This window comes from Aulonocara stuartgranti, assembly GCF_965226115.1.
Source record: "Aulonocara stuartgranti genome assembly, chromosome: 6".
NCBI lineage: Eukaryota > Metazoa > Chordata > Actinopteri > Cichliformes > Cichlidae > Aulonocara > Aulonocara stuartgranti.
In genome coordinates, this window is record NC_138944.1 from 37,311,945 (window position 1) to 37,327,947 (window position 16,003).

At 39.9% G+C, this 16,003-nt stretch overlaps 1 protein-coding gene across 3 annotated transcripts; it reads left to right on the forward strand.

Moving 5' to 3' along the window:
* The first annotated feature begins 1,603 nt into the window (after positions 1-1,603).
* On the forward strand, positions 1,604-13,583 carry zbtb45 (zinc finger and BTB domain containing 45). Of its 3 annotated transcripts, none has more exons than XM_082536288.1 (6): positions 1,604-1,696; positions 2,832-4,181; positions 4,554-4,688; positions 7,012-7,152; positions 8,834-9,107; positions 9,448-13,583. In XM_082536288.1, exons 2-6 carry the CDS (start codon positions 3,123-3,125, stop codon positions 9,864-9,866), a joined length of 2,028 nt encoding a protein of 675 aa, XP_082392414.1. In that variant the 5' UTR covers positions 1,604-1,696; positions 2,832-3,122; the 3' UTR covers positions 9,867-13,583. The 3 variants fall into 3 exon arrangements, with proteins under 3 accessions (XP_082392414.1, XP_082392415.1, XP_082392416.1); XM_082536289.1 differs by having other exon boundaries at positions 2,835-4,181; XM_082536290.1 differs by lacking the exon at positions 1,604-1,696 and adding an exon at positions 2,138-2,338.
* The last annotated feature ends 2,420 nt before the right edge of the window (positions 13,584-16,003 follow it).

Genomic DNA, 16,003 nt, shown 5'->3' on the forward strand with positions numbered 1-16,003 from the left:
TACAATACGATAAATTTTAAAACTACAACTGTTTATTATCTGCATAGTTCACATTTCTGTATAACTGTATATCTCAGATTTCTGTAAAGTTATTTATTTCATATTCTGTATAGTTTTTCATATTTATATCCTGTTCATAGCCTGTACATAGCTTGTACTCACTACAGCCTGTACATACTTATAGTAATAGCATATTTATAACATACTTCATACCGTGTACATTATAACATACCATAATAGACCCATTTCTGTAATATACTCACATATCTATATTATTGCTAATATATATTTGTAATATATCTATATCATGGCTAAAGCACTTCTGGATGGATGCAAACTGCATTTCGTTGCCTTGTACCTGTGACATGTGCAATGACAATGAAGTTGAATTCTATTCTATTCTATTCTAGATATTTAATAATACCACCACTTTCTCATGAAATTCTATAGTTTGCTTTTCAGAATCATGGTTTGTTTATTTTAAAAAGGCACAAAGAGTTCCTTTACATCAGATAACTTGTGATGATTTATAGATATCATGGGCAAAAATCAGGAAGGGTACAGACAAGTTCAAAACAATGCGCTACATGGAGACAATCTATCGCTGACCTTTTATCTGTCATCTATAGCATTTTTAAGGTGTCTCACAACCTATGAGTATTTGTGAATGGTTTTTTTTCACACCACAATTTTTGGATTATATGTCTAATATATAGCACATATTTATTACATTATATCATCATTTTGTATTCAAGTTTGCCACTCATGATTAGGTGGTGGTGGGGGCTGAACTATTGTCCCACTGGCTGTTCTGTTTTATATAAACTCTCCTTTACACCTTTCCTTGACCTCATTGTCATCAAGGCCAATGTAATGTGATTGGGAAGGGTTAGGACTTTTCAACTGGAACCTGGTACCCACATGGCTTTTAAACCCAGAGAAAAGTTCAGATACTGACCTTTTTTTCTCCCATTTCATGCAAGCATTTACTGCATGACGAACATTCTTGAGCATGCAGCACTGCATTAAGGCTGATCTAAGAATCTTGCCCCACCAACTTCAACAAGCATGTTGCCTTTCTTACTGGGATTAAGTCAGGTAAGTGGAATTCTTGTTGTACAAATGCCCTCAGATACATGCTCATAGAAACCGTAAGAAATCGCAATATTTAAACAACTTACTATAAAAGTTAACTTGAAAATCTATGCTCCTGTGATTTGTATATTTGTCTGTATTATATTGTTGCTATTGTTGTGCTTGCCGAATATAATTCATTTAAAATTTTGCATTAGTTTCCTCTTTTGCCATATGACAAGCTTGGGAAGAATTAAAGAGTTTAAACAATTGAGTGTTTGCATTTCCTCGAAGCTATTTAGGCGTGTACAGGTATGTTGAAGATCCTCTTGTATCTAGACTTTGTCTGCAGGTATTTGTCCTACGTTTTTAGATGCACAAGCCTATAATTAATACCATAGAAGTGGTGCATGTACATTAGCAGTTGCCGCTCGTGTAGCTTGCGTTATACAAGAGAAACTCCATATCCCTTTCTGTATGTGTGTATATGCGTGTGTGTGCAACTGCGTGCATGTGTGTTTGTTACCAGCTCTCATCAGGTTGGGTACGTTATTTGAGGGCTTCCTGCTGCATCCATCTGCCTGAAACTACCAAGAACCGAACTGTCACTGTATTTTTTATTGTAAGTAGTCGTGATTAAATAGCATGCAATGACAGTGTCACAGTAAAACACGTAGGTATAGCCTTAAGAAGCTTTGTGCAGAAAAGGGTGGTAGCCCGTTAGCTGCTGACATGCTAACTTTACTAATTTTTCGCTAGCTAACGCAAGCTAGTAAACTAGCCAGGTTAGCATTCTATTTGCGCGTGGGGGCGAGATTTGATTGCTGCTTATATGTTATGCTAGAAACGTTGCCAGTTGCTGTTATATTCAGTGCTCCACTTTTGTGTTTTATTGGGCGTCGAAGCTTTTTTTGCATGTATAAAATTGTGCAGATTTCCGTGTGAGACTCGAGCGGCTAATATCAACAGCTAACGGTAGTTAACGTTAGCTCGCCGCTCTTAACCTGCTCGCTTGTAGCTGGAGGGAACGTTAGCTGGTCAGTCATCAATTTAATCGAGCTATTAGTTACACATTTAGGTAACAAGTGCTATTAATTATCCACCCATTTTGCCTCGCTATTCCTGCGCCTGTTTAGCTCAATCAACGGTGTAATTAACTCTGATGTTGCATTACCGGCCACCTACTGTGCAAGATAACCACATATACTGACCCGGGGAACCATTGGACTCGCGCACGGCACGTGCTGTCGGTTGACCAAAACAGGTGTGCCAGATGATGCACGCGACTAATTTGATGATGGATTATTAGCTGCTCAATTGTTACTCAGCCACCTTTCGTTACGGCTGGATTAACTAGTTCCAACACGAAACGAGTCACTGAGAACAATATAATTAAGGGGTAGAGTTGAGGATTATTAGTATAATTTGTGAATGATTTATTTTAAATCATGAAATTCTTATTACTATCTGCAAAGGTTTTAGAAAATAAGAAAAAGGGGCATTCCATTCAACGACTTTTAGGAAAACAATTCAGGTTCCTCTTTGTTCAACCCCCAAACAAAGAATGTTAATTTTGATTAATCTAATGTAAAGACAAGTTCTGTATTTTTTATATTTGAGTTGCAATTGAATAAATTAACATTTTTGACATACATATATTATGTATATATGTATATATAAACACACTAGTGTTTTTGCACTACTGAAAACTTTATAAGTGCTTAGTGTATAATTGTTTTTGTTATGGTTTATTTCAGCAGGTTTTAACAGAGGTTAACGTTCTGGTGGAAACAGCCACTTGACATTGCCCACACTCAGGACATCGAAGGCAGCTCCTCATACCTTTAGGCATATCAGAGAAGCAGTTTGTAAACATTCATCAGACTCATGACTGTTTGAGAGGACACGGCCCCACCGTGGCCCATGCACTGTATCCATTTCCCTCCCTGTCCTCCTTATCCCTCAAGCTGACGCAAAACCCCAGACACCTACCCCCCCTCCCCCACCCCCACTCCCATCCGGTTCCCAGTGACTCGCCTCCTCCTGCCATGGTGTCCGGCACAGAGACCGTGCACTACATCCACCTCCACAACTCCAGCCAATCAGTGCTGGAAGCCCTTCGCACACAACGGCGTGAGGGCCTCTTCTGCGATGTGACCGTGCGAATACATGATGCCTCCCTGCGTGCTCACGCCTGCGTTCTGGCAGCCGGTAGCCCCTTCTTCCAGGACAAGTTGCTGCTCGGTCATTCTGAAATCTCTGTTCCGCCGCTGGTGCCCGCTGAAACCGTGAAGCAGCTTGTAGACTTCATGTACAGTGGCTCGCTGGTAGTGCTGCAGTCACAGGCCCTGTGCATCCTCACTGCTGCCAGCATCCTGCAAATTAAGACGGTCATTGATGAGTGCACTCAGATCATCTCTCAGAGGAAGGCAGCGGCAGGGGCAGCAAGTGCAGCAGCAGCGGCCGCCGCAGCTGCTGCTGCTGGAGGAGGAATGCTTGGAGGGGTCCTCCCTAAACAAGAGGAGCGTGGCGGGGGGAAAGGGAGAGAGAGTGGCAGCAGTGGAAGCTGTTCTGTTAGTGGGGGTGGGGGTTACGCCAACTTCTCTAATTTCATGGCTGAATGTGGAGGTGGTAACATGGCCGGTGGGTTAGGGGGTGCCAACGTTAGCGTCAGTGATAGCGGCCCAGGCCCAATGGATCAAGCTAACACTGTAAGCCTGATGGCACTTGGAGACATGGGCCCCGGTGCCATGTGTGGTGGTGACGCGATGGGCACCGGGGGAGGTGCAGTCCTCATGAAGCAGAGCTCAAGCTGTACTCAGGACGTAAGGTACAAGCTCCGAGACCTGTTGGCACAGACAGCCAATGGAGCCAGCACAAGTAGCACAGGGAACCTCTCAGCGGGCTGCAGCTCCGGTGTGGCCAGTGTGGACAGCATTGGCAGGGACAGCCTCCGCGGCAACACAACTGACCTCTCTGATGACCTTGTGGGGATAGACCGATACAGCGAAGAGGAGGACTTGGATGGGAGAGACAGGGGAAGAGATGGAGATAGAGACAGGGGGGCGAGCCACAGCCGCAAGCAGAGGCAGCCGCTAAGACTCCAGGTAGGGGGATAAGGGGAATGGTTGCTATGGTTACAGTTTTCAGGCATGCAGAGCTGCAACGTTTTCGTTTTCTTTCTTTTTATGCTTTTCCCTCTTCTCACACTGCATTGGCGTATATCGCTGAGATGTTTCTGCACTTTTCACAGTTGGATCTCTCGCCTAAACTTCAGCAGTAATTGCCTTGTTGATAATCTATGGACTTCTGCATATTGACTGTAGGTTATTCAACTTATCAGAACCTGCTTGAAGGGGCTGTAGCTGGGGCATTGGTTGCTCTTATAGACTTTTTGTTGCTTTTTAGCTCCAATACTGATCTAAAGGTATTTCTTTACTACTTGAAATTGAAATGGACCTGTCTTTTTTTCTCCCTAGGTGCTGGGAGGAGAGGGAGTAGTGGTGAAGGATGAAAGTGTACAGGATGCAGATGGGACTGTCTATGCCTTGGAGGATGGGAGACGAGATCAAGAGCAGGAGGGCTCCCAGGAATCCATGGCAAGCTTTGGACAGGTATGTTAACTCAGAAGTGAATAAAAAAAACTAAAATGAAGAAAAAAAAACAACCCAGCTCACCTGCGCTGAATGTTTCAATAATTTATCTACTATGCAAGGAGAAGCATGGCATTCAGAGTATTACACATATTGCAGTTGTGAAGTGATGGTCTTTGATTTTTTTAGAGAAATATTTAGGTACATTATCTTCCGTTTTGGCTTAGAAAGGCCTTATTGTAGTACATTCAAACTCAGCATTTGTGCCAGAAGTCCTGAAATAAGTAGACGGGAAAACGTGGTGGAGCAGATTTATGCCGCAGCCTGCTGTACCCTGCAGTCTACACAAGGAACATCTGCCACACAGTCAGAAAGATTCAGCCCTGCTTGTCAGTTTTGCTGCAGATTGTCACGTTTGGAGATAAAATCATCTACTCAGTTTAGTCAAAGTCACAGCATGTGATCGTCACTTAACCCAACATTGCTTGAATAATATAATCTTGTCTTTGAGCAATGTGTGAAACGGGCTCTTGCTTTCATCCCTGCAGACATTATTTTTCTTATTTGTCCTCCTCATGTCTATGACTGTTAAAAGGCAATTGCTCTGCTGTGATTGTAGCCATGTTTACATGTAAGATGAGCGTTCAGAGAGAAAGTTTGAATCTGGAGAAGCTCTCCTACTTTTTTCCTCTTGCACAGTGCACCGCTGCTCCCTGCCACTCTGAACGCTCCCTGCTTGCTCACCCAGTGAACAGAGCAGAGCGAGAGAGCTGTTCCTGTTCCATTCGAGCAAGATGTTGTTGCAAAGCAGGAGGATAAAAATATGAGTATGGAAAGTGCTTAAATTTCTGCAACAATAGCGGGAACCAAAGCATGACGATAACTGCAGTGAGTGTGATAGATGTGGTTAGCAAGCTGAGATATACATGCATACCCAATGAACAAATATCTGAATAGTAGAATATTTGGCCACAGCCCTAGAATGCGTGCAAAAATGCTTCAGTCGGCCACACGCCACCTGGAGGTGTTATTGCTAGTCATCAGTTGTAAATGATGTCTGATCCCACATTTTTAAGAAAAATCAACTATATATCCAATATATTCAAAGGTCATCTTGGTCCGATATCTCAAATTCAGTGATAAAAATCTGCAGATGGGCCTGTTCTCTGCAAGGACGTAAATAAAGCCTGTGCAGTGGAGTTTCTTGAAGAACTTCCAGTATGTGTAAGACTGTCTGTTTTAAGTAGGTTAGCAGTACTAGTGCTAGTGCAGTTCTTCACTTCCTTTTACTAGAAGTAGTGTTAATGTTTGACTTCTCTGTCTACCGTGTTACCCTCACTGTGTGTGCTATGGTACCGTTACAGGATGCACCCAGGTTGTTAACAGCTCTGGATGCTCTTCTGTTCAGTCTACCCCAAATCCATACACATGTCTGACTCTCGTAAAATCAAAACATATATTCCACTATGTTATTTCTATTATTATTACTCAGATTTAGTAACAACAGTTTGGGTATTTTCCACTTTAAGAAAATCATGGCCGGGACAAACAGACTAGAATAGTACTCACATGTACAATGAAATTATGGGCTGCAAGTGCAAATTATTGAAATCCCAGCATTGACATTACTGGTTTAAACATTTGGCACTAGTTACTGGAAACTGTAATGCATGACACTATTGCATCATCACACAACATGTATCAACACAGATAAGAAGATACCAGACCACCTAAGTAGCATGTGAAACTCGATCAGCCTCTCAGACAAACAGAAAGTTACTACTGGTATGACTCATGTTGGCATTTCGTGCTTCTTTACATTGAGGTGGATCATCTTCCCAGCCAGGTCTAACTACTTTCAGTGAAACTGCTGCTGACAGTCATTCTATGACTGGTTGGACTGTAATGTACGATATCGTGTCAGCATCTGCTCGCCTGCAGCTGTAACATGGTAGACTTATAAACAATATAAAGAAAACTGGCTGTATATTTAGGTAATGAGGGATGTAGTTTGCCTACACAGAAAGTCTTTTTTAGTTGCATAATGTGTGTTACATGAAAAAGATAATCTTGTTTCCTTCAAACCAATGGCATAAAGGAATGTCTTTTAGTTGAGCTATATGCCCGTATAGATGACCAAAAGTCTAATTTTAGGTTTGCTTTTACATTCCTTTGATGATATGTGCTGTCTGCAGAGCTGCAGAGATGTGAACCATCCGACCCTTGAACTGATGGCAAAACAAGCAAAATTTCTCATGTTAAATAGTCTTTTTTTTAGCTTGTTCTTTTGTTTGTTTTAGTTTTGTTTTGTTTTTTTAAATCTATGTTTGTTTTTGTGTTTCAGGATTTCTATGATGAGCAGGGCGTGTTTTCAGAGAGTTTTTGGCCCCAGAGTGAGCCCCCTCAAGCCATGGCTTTTAACCCCAGAGGAAGGGTCAATAAACCACTGACTCCACCTCCAACCACCCAGGCCATCAACAACCAGGTCAGTGCTTCAGTCAAATTCACGAGGGGTGTACTGGGAAGTAAGATTAATGGATTAGTGAGCTCTGTCGAGCTCAAAGTCAGAGCTTTCTGTATCACCAAAGTGGCTTTTTTTATGGCAACTTATGCTGAACTCATAACCTGGTCAAGAGCAGGTTGTGGTCAGAGTTTCAGCTTAAAATTGGCTGGACATGCACTAATTGTTTTATTTACAGCATTTTTAAAAACTGTGTTATACTCTCTAGTGGGGAACATGTTTTATATGTGCAAGTTGTTAAGCCTTACCTTACTAACATCACGAATTAAGCCCTGAGTGCACCTTTCATTTTCACTGGAATGTGCATGTATTCAGAAAAAATGTATAAATGTTTTTATTCTTGATTCTAATGAAACACCTTTTGTATGTATGTTAGAACTAAAAACAAAATGAGTGCAAACCTAGAATGAATCTGTTCACCGTTTTCTGAGTAAACAATTATGCAGTTAAATGAGGAAATAATGAGCAACTTAATTGTTAATGAAAATAATAATTGCTCCTCCACATTTCATATATAAATACATGATTGCAATTGCAAAAGTTACAAAATAATTGAATTGTGAAAATTGAAGCGCCTTAAATGTGAAGCACTAATCTTATTAAATGATGTTTGCATTGAGGCAGGAAGTGAGATGATTGACGGAGAGTACATTTTAACGCAATGCAGCACTAAGAAAAAACACACACACATACTCAACCAACACAGAACAACAGAAACACAAATAAAAGCTTCAATTTAGTGTGATGGGCTGTATATCTTTTTCAAGCTTCAGCCTACACACTTTGATTGACGGGTGTGCTGACTTTGAAAATGAAAATGCAGAAATGGCCTGCATAGACAATGATTTTTTTATTATTTTTTTTCAAGAATGCAACAAAAAAAGTAAAAAAGAAAATGAAACAGCATAACATACCAGACTGTAACATACCATTTCTACATATATATGCTCAAATCAGGCCTTCTCAAAATTCTGATGATGATGGGTTCAGTCACATGTCAGCTCCTTAAATTGGCAAATGGAAACGCACACCTGTCAAACGATTTGTACCATATTTACTGATGGTCTGTGCTAGCACAACGCTCTCTTTAGGCATTTAAAAAATGACTGTGTGTTTTCCAAAGAGGCATGGTGTGTTTTGTGGCTGGAAGGCGTGGACACGGATATTTTTGAAGATGGATTTATTGCATATGTGTATAGGAGTGGAGCTTCCAAGGTGCAATATCTGGGGAGGAGTAGTTTCAAATGAGTCGTGCAAACGTGACTTACAGAGGTTTTAAAAAGGAGAAATAAACAAATAAGAAAAAAATGCGCATTCACACTATCTAACCTTTTTGTGGGTTAGATAGTAGTCAGATCCTGTGCTTTACCTGAGTTCTGCTGGGCAAATCAACACTGATTCTGTTTCAGCTGACTATTCCTCTCTCGTGCACGGTGTCCAGAGAGAAGCACGTGTGTAAAACCTGCTGTTATTTTGTTTAGATCTGCTTTTGTCCTGCCACACTTGGTAGGATGGTGGTCATTACTGAAATGCACCAGCTATTGTTTTTATTAGGGGTATATGTAGTTAATTAGTTCTAAATATTATCGATTGTGTTCGGAAATGTTCATCCAGAGCAAATTGTCTGTATCATGTTCCTTCACAGCTTCTGTTCCAGTACCCAGTGAGCCAGTCGCAGCCAGCTCCGTTCTATGTGGGCGGGCCCATGGGTGGGATTGACACCATGGCGGGGACAGAGCCCAGTCAGCAGGCTCCACCCCCAGCACCGATGACCCCAGCTCCGCCACCCTCCACCTCTTCCTGCTCCGCAGGGCCCTCACCTTCCTCCCAGGGATCTGAGACCTCGTTCGACTGCACGCACTGTGGCAAATCTTTACGTTCCAGGAAGAACTACAGCAAGCACATGTTCATCCACTCCGGTACGTTCATGTCACAGTAATTGATCAGCTGCGTGTATGTTACACAAGTGTGAAGAGGACAAAGATTAATTGCATAGTTACGTATGCAGTATTCCAGCATTCACCTCATTATCACCTGCCATTGAGGTCAGCATAAAGGTAGAGACTTGTATTTCAGGATAATCTCTCGAATGAATAGACATGTTTCTATCCCAGAATTCTTTGTATCGTATTAAAAGAACTGTAAAATAAGTATTTTTATATGAACAAAAGGCAAACAGAAAATGATTCACTTGTATTGGCAAGACTGTTCTTGGGGATGGTTTTATAAGCGTGCTTCTGCACATGCCTGGCTCCACAGGTCAGAAACCTCATCAGTGCTCCATCTGCTGGCGCTCCTTCTCCCTGCGGGACTACCTCCTCAAACACATGGTGGTGCACACTGGTGTCAGGGCCTTCCAGTGCACCATGTGCGGCAAGCGTTTCACCCAGAAAAGCTCGCTAAATGTGCACATGCGCACCCACCGTGCCGAGCGCACCTTCCAGTGCAACGTGTGCCACCGGGCCTTTACTCACCGTACCTTGCTGGAGCGCCATGCCCTGCAGCACGCCCACCACGCCCCGCAGACCCCAGGTCAAGGCCAGGGGCGTGGAGCCGACATGACCTCACCTACCAAGCACAGCCCTCCAGCTATGGGAGGGCACTCAGGTATGGCTGGCGCGGCTGGCATGGTTGGCAGTATGGCCAACATGCAGAGCCACGGAGCTTCCTCCACCTAGAGAGAGGGGGGAAGGAAGGGGGGGGGGGGGGGGGGGTTATGATCCCATTCCTTGAATCAACAATTTGCTCCTAACAGCCTTGTTGATCTTTTGTTCTGATGGAAAGAGCGCCATTTTAGCTTAATACCATTTTCAGTCAGGGCTCCTACACAGGACTGGAACGCCTTTTAAGAAAAAAAAAAAAAGTACTCTTACGGGTATTTTTGAATAGCACAGATATTATGGGAAAATCTGGCTGGAAAAAAAGTCATTTTCTAGAAACCTGTTTGACCTAGTCGTAGCTGTAATTCGTGTTGTCACATCAGTTCCTGTGAGGACTAACCATAAGCTTATAGAGCAATGTCACGATAATCATGCCTTGTTGAATAGCCATGTTTCTTCTTTTGTGTAATAACTGAGACTTGTGTAGGAGCCCTGTTTTGAAAAGACCAGAGAGTCACCAAAGAGGTTAGGAAAACTGAACAGGGTTTGGGAGTGGGTGAGGCTAAGGAAAGTTGTAGCGTTTCTTTTTTTTTTTCTAAGTGGAGGTGAGGGTGGGAGTGGACTAACATTTGGAGTTTTAAGGAGATGCAAGTTAGGGAAACAGGGAAGGATAGGTCGGTCGGTGAGTTTACCAGGTTTCATTCACTTTCAATTCATTTAAATGAAGTTTGTGTCAGTTCATGCAAATTACCAAAACATAAGCATGTAACCATAACCCAATGTGGTTGTCCAATGAGGATGATTCTATACGTAGAATCTTTGAAGCAGCAGATTGGAAAAGTGCTTGAGGGTTTTTTTTTAATTTAGTATTTAAATGTGTCACTATAAAGTCAATATTACAGAAAAGGGAAAATTTGAGTAGTAAATTGTTAGAAAACAGTGAATGTGCTACATGTGAGCACAGAGTAGGAGAAGCTAACCCAATGCAGACGGCTAGTAGAGGTTTAGCTAGCACTTTAGCATAGAAGCTAACAGATAAATACAGTCTCAGTTTCGTCTTTTTTTCTTATTTGTTTTAAATGATCATTTAAAAGTTTTCACAATTCCATTAGCTATTTTTAGCTATTAGCTATTGTTTAATATTAAAAGCTAATGATAGCATTAGCCACATTTAGCTATGCTAGCATGTATAACAGTTCTTGCAAGGAACAGTTAAAGTTATTTGCAAGCAATATTCAGAGAATTATCACTTCTTTCTCTACTGTTTAACTACCTTTTGTGGTGGTAATGTTTTTGTTTTGTTTTTTTTCATCAAAGCCAACACTGACTTTCTATATAGTTTTATATAGAATAATTTTTTACCTGTAACTTCTACATTTATGGTTTGGTTTAGTGCATTACTTTAGATCAAGTTGGACAATAATAGAAAAAATAATAATTTAAACAATTTAAGAGCACTGATGTTGATTTAAATATAAAGAATTAAGTGTTGATTACGTGTTGTTCAGCAGCTGAAGTTTATGGTTCTCACATCAGTTCTCAGGAGTAACACATGGGCGCATTCTCTTTAGCAAAACATTTTGCTTGCCTTTTACTTTCAAAACACCCTCAGCGCCTCTTTTTTTCACCCGGTTTTGAGTTTTGCGTATTTAAACTTGAAAAAAAAGAATACACTTACTGAGTTAATTGAATTGAATGTGAATGGAGCCCGGCACTATTCAGGAGCAACCTTTGATGACAAAGAAGCGTGCTGATGAATGAATCGAGGAAGAAGGAAAATAGTCCGAGAAGAGTGAGAATACAGCAGGGAATGGGGGAGGGAGGAAGAGGCGGGTTGTATGATGCACAGCAGTGTGAATGAAATTCACCATCATCCATCAGACCGCTTTGTAACATTTTCCACAGGCGCCACCGGTCGGCACCAGGATCATATACCTCGAACCAGAACGAGCCCCCGATGGCTCAGAGGGACACTAGTTACTCATTTGAAATGTTTGCTAAACATTTCAGCATGTTTTACACACAGACACGCACACACACACACACACACCTACAATTACCTCGGTGGTCCAAAGACAGGCATTATGCTTCACATCTTTTAAGCTACATCAAACGAAGAAACAGTGAAAACTAAAGCTAAGATAGATCCATATACTTTTTAAAAGCTTGCTAAAGTACTTATGTGTAAAATTCCTGTACATCACTATAACGCTCAGTTTGTTATTTGTCGCTCATGTGATTCTTTGATGCAAAAATAAGGCAGAAAAAAAACAACCTAAAAGCGAAAGAGCCATTCAGAGGAAGTTAAACTTGGATGAATATCAATGACAAATCAGTGACCATTATCAGGATTTTTATTAAGTGTTTGGTTTTGTTTGTCTTTTGGGGCTCTGGTTGATAATAAATGGGAAGTGTTTGTTGCTTAAAAAAATAAAAGCTTTTCTTACAGCACTATAAAAAAAACAAAAAAAAACAAACAACTTTTGATGTTTTAGTAAGACTAAATTAATCATAAAACTGTACAATCACCCCTTCAAGTTTTGACCAAGTCGAACTAGTGATAATATTAATTATCACATTAATATTTATTAGGATTTGATCTCTATGCACAGTTAAGTTTGCACATCATGTTACTTAGACCTAATGTTGCTGTCCCCTAAAATATTTGGCCCGAGATTGTTTTTGTTTTCTTTTTCAGTACCTTAAAGGTACATAAAAAGACCTTATGTGTTCCTGCTTTTTGCTCATTTTCCTCAATGTTTGTTAGCTGAAGCATTATATGATATTCAGTAGTTTACTTAAGCTTTGTAAGAGCCTTCTAATTGACATGATTTTATAAGTGAACCTCTCAAAAGTGAGACATTTTGAGCTTGAGAACTTTGCAAGTGATTAGATAATTTGACATTTAAAAAAATCTCTTTAATGTAGACGTCTTTTAAAAAAGTGAATCCAGGAAAGATACAGATTTGGATCCTTTCTGCCTAGGCTTCACTATAAATATTGACATGAAATGTCCCACATAAATGTGTAAAACAACTGCTTATTTACACAGAACAGTCCTGGCAGCATGTGTTCATTGGCTTCTGAACATTGCAAGTGAATTTGCAGACTCAGTACATAGTTTCTCCAGTGTTGTGGATAGAAGAAGAGATGCTGGACTGAAACTCCTCCAACTGCCTGTTGGTTATAAGCTATATACATTTTTATATATATATATATATATATATATATATATATATATATATATATATATTAGTGTGTATAAATGTTAACGCCAAAACATTGGTGCTTTTTTGGAAATCTTTACCTCATTTGATAGATGCCAACACCACGCTGTGGTCTGGGTTTGGTAAATAAGCAGTATTCAGTATTGAGCTGTTTCTGAGGTTTGATCAATCCTCAGCAGTGAAAGTGGTTTTGGTGCATTTTGTCTGAGGCGGACCCTTGTACAGTACTGTATTATGTGTGCTTTGAAGCCATGTCAGCGCATTGTATCGTACTGTGTTATGCCTTTTTTGTTTTCTGTACTTTCGTTTTATTGAGAGGGATGATAATTGTTTTTTCTACATTATTTCTTTAACAGAAGCTAAATATGTCAGAAGAAGAAAAAGTCATTTTATAAAAAAAAAAGTTACTTGTCATTGTAAAACTACATCTTTTATGTATAAAAAGACTAAAGGCATGATTTTAACTTTTTCTGAGAACTTAGATGTCGTACTCGATGAATTAATTGAATTTTAAAAATGAGTGATTTCAAAGATTTCTTTCTCCAAATAAAGTCTTCTATGGCTCTGGGCCAGCTGCTCTTTGTGGATCTCAATTTCTTAAAAATAACTTTTTTTTAACTCCTTCTTTTTTTTAACCCTAAATGCGTGTTTGTATCTGCGCATGTCTTGTGGGCAAATATAGATATACAATTCTTATTTTGCACAAGCCCTCAGTTCTCTTTGAAACACGAGGCATCAAAGCTGCCGTTTGATGTTGGTATTTTTACCCATCCAGCACTGCTCATCACACAGTGTAAATCATACAACCCGTAGATGCAAAACTCTTCTTCCATTCAAATCTCCAATTAATTCAATTCAATTTTATTTATATAGCGCCAAATCACAACAAAAGTCACCTCAAGGCGCTTCATAGATACAGAGAAAAACCCAACAATCATGTGAAATTAAAAATCAGTTTGTGATAAACTATTAACGTTAAAAAATATATAAAGACATATATTTAATATATTTATAAACTGTCCCTGATCAGACATTGTACATTCAGGTGCTGAGATCATTAGAGGCCATTATTGTGAAAGCAGTTATCTCTTGGTATTTTGTGTGACCCCCCTCGATGGTGGAATGGGACGATGGTGTCCTGGCTCTTCATTGAGTATCACTCTGTATCTTCAGTTTTAGCCTAATTTAGCAACTGTGAATTGCTTGCTTGCTTTATTCATTGTGATGTATTTTTATGCACTTACTGCTGCTTCGAAGAATACATGGAGCTTAAGCCCTGGACAAAACTTTGAAATCTTTTGTCCTTAACAAGTAAATAACTAAACGTCATGTCAGCCAGCTCCTCGTCAACACGTTTGTCTGGGGTCATTTGTTTTGGAATAAATGTACATGTCTTGGTTTGATTTTTCAGAAGTTTTTTGAAAGAAGGTGGATGCTGCAGAGTCGAACAGGACACTTTTCCAGGGCCAGTGGATGGCAGCTGGAGGAGAGAGGGTAAACTCTCCTCAGGCTGCACAGACTGGTGAATGGTTCTTAAACATCTGTGCAAGTTTCTTCTTGTTGACCCCGCTCTGAAGCATATTTTCATTTTACAAATTTACACTCATCTTTAGTTTCTAATATCACTAAAATGGAGCCAGTTGGTGCTCCTTTTCTGTTTTCGCTCATTTCTTCCCTTTCACCCGACATGCTTGGACTTAAATCCGGCTCCTTGTTTCTCTATCGCTCGGTGTACTTGGCCTGTACCGCTTGCTTTCTTTGATTCGTGATTGGCCACATGGTGTACCCATCAAAAAACAACGTCCCACCCCTCCCTGCATGGATTTTATCGGAGCTGAACAGAAGTGGCTGAAGAGTCAATTTTCCCTGTCGGGACATCCTTCATATATATTTCAATATAAATATATTTCAAATTTGTTCCATAAGATAACGCAAAAATGCAGTTCTCTAAAAATGATCAGGTGCATAATCAGCCAATGTCCAAAGAAGAACATTTTGAAAGATCTCCACAAGGTCTAGTGAACTTCTGCTCAACGCAAATTTAAAACTGCAAGAAAGTCTGACTCGTTGGAAGCAAAATATAGAATTGTGCTTTTGCTTAAATAAACCCACCCTCATAGCATGAAAAAAATCCTACAACTGTTACACTTGACAGATTATGTTTTATCAGTTGGTATTTATTTGGTGTTTATGAACTTTGAAACACCACAGCCGAGTGTTCCAACAGGAACAAAAACACATGAATGAAGCAGGCAAATGGTAACTGGTCTTGTTCTATTAGTGCTTTTCTATTCTATCTGAGCACTCAAAGAACTTCATACAGTTGAATCCTTTTCAGTGAAATGACATTTTACTAAATATTAGTTGGGGTGTCTGTACATATTTGAGCTTGTATGGATACTTTTGACCCTACCTTTAGAGAGAATCCCAAATAAATTCAAACTTCTGCACTGAATTATTCTTTATTAAAGTCATTAAAGATGTGTGCTGTACAGTAATTTCAGGAAAAACAACAGTTCTAAGAAATCATTAAAAATCTTAAACTACCATGACTTTCATTCCCATGGTGTGTGTATATAAACCTCTGATCACAACTATATATTTATTGTCATTATGTCGCACAGCTCAACTCCAGAAGCGCTGGAAATGAGGTGAAAAGCCTGTTTTTAGGGATACAAAAAGGTTGTGAAGGGATGCCAAATTGCTATAATTTTTCTGTAAAGCAAATTTACCTTTGCGTATAAATAAAGCAACCGTGAACCTTTTATCAAATGTAAGTATATCAGCTAATAACAGTGCATTCACTGATGGCCATATCGGTTTTTGTCCTCAAATCTGAGATTCGTTTTCAGAGTTTGTAATTTTGTAAGTCTTTAATTCTTAAGGTCATTTTATTTTAATGGAGAGAGACTGAATATCAACCAAAAATTTAGGGGAGAAAACACATTACAGAAAAGATATTCACTGATTTGCATGTTATCGAGTGAA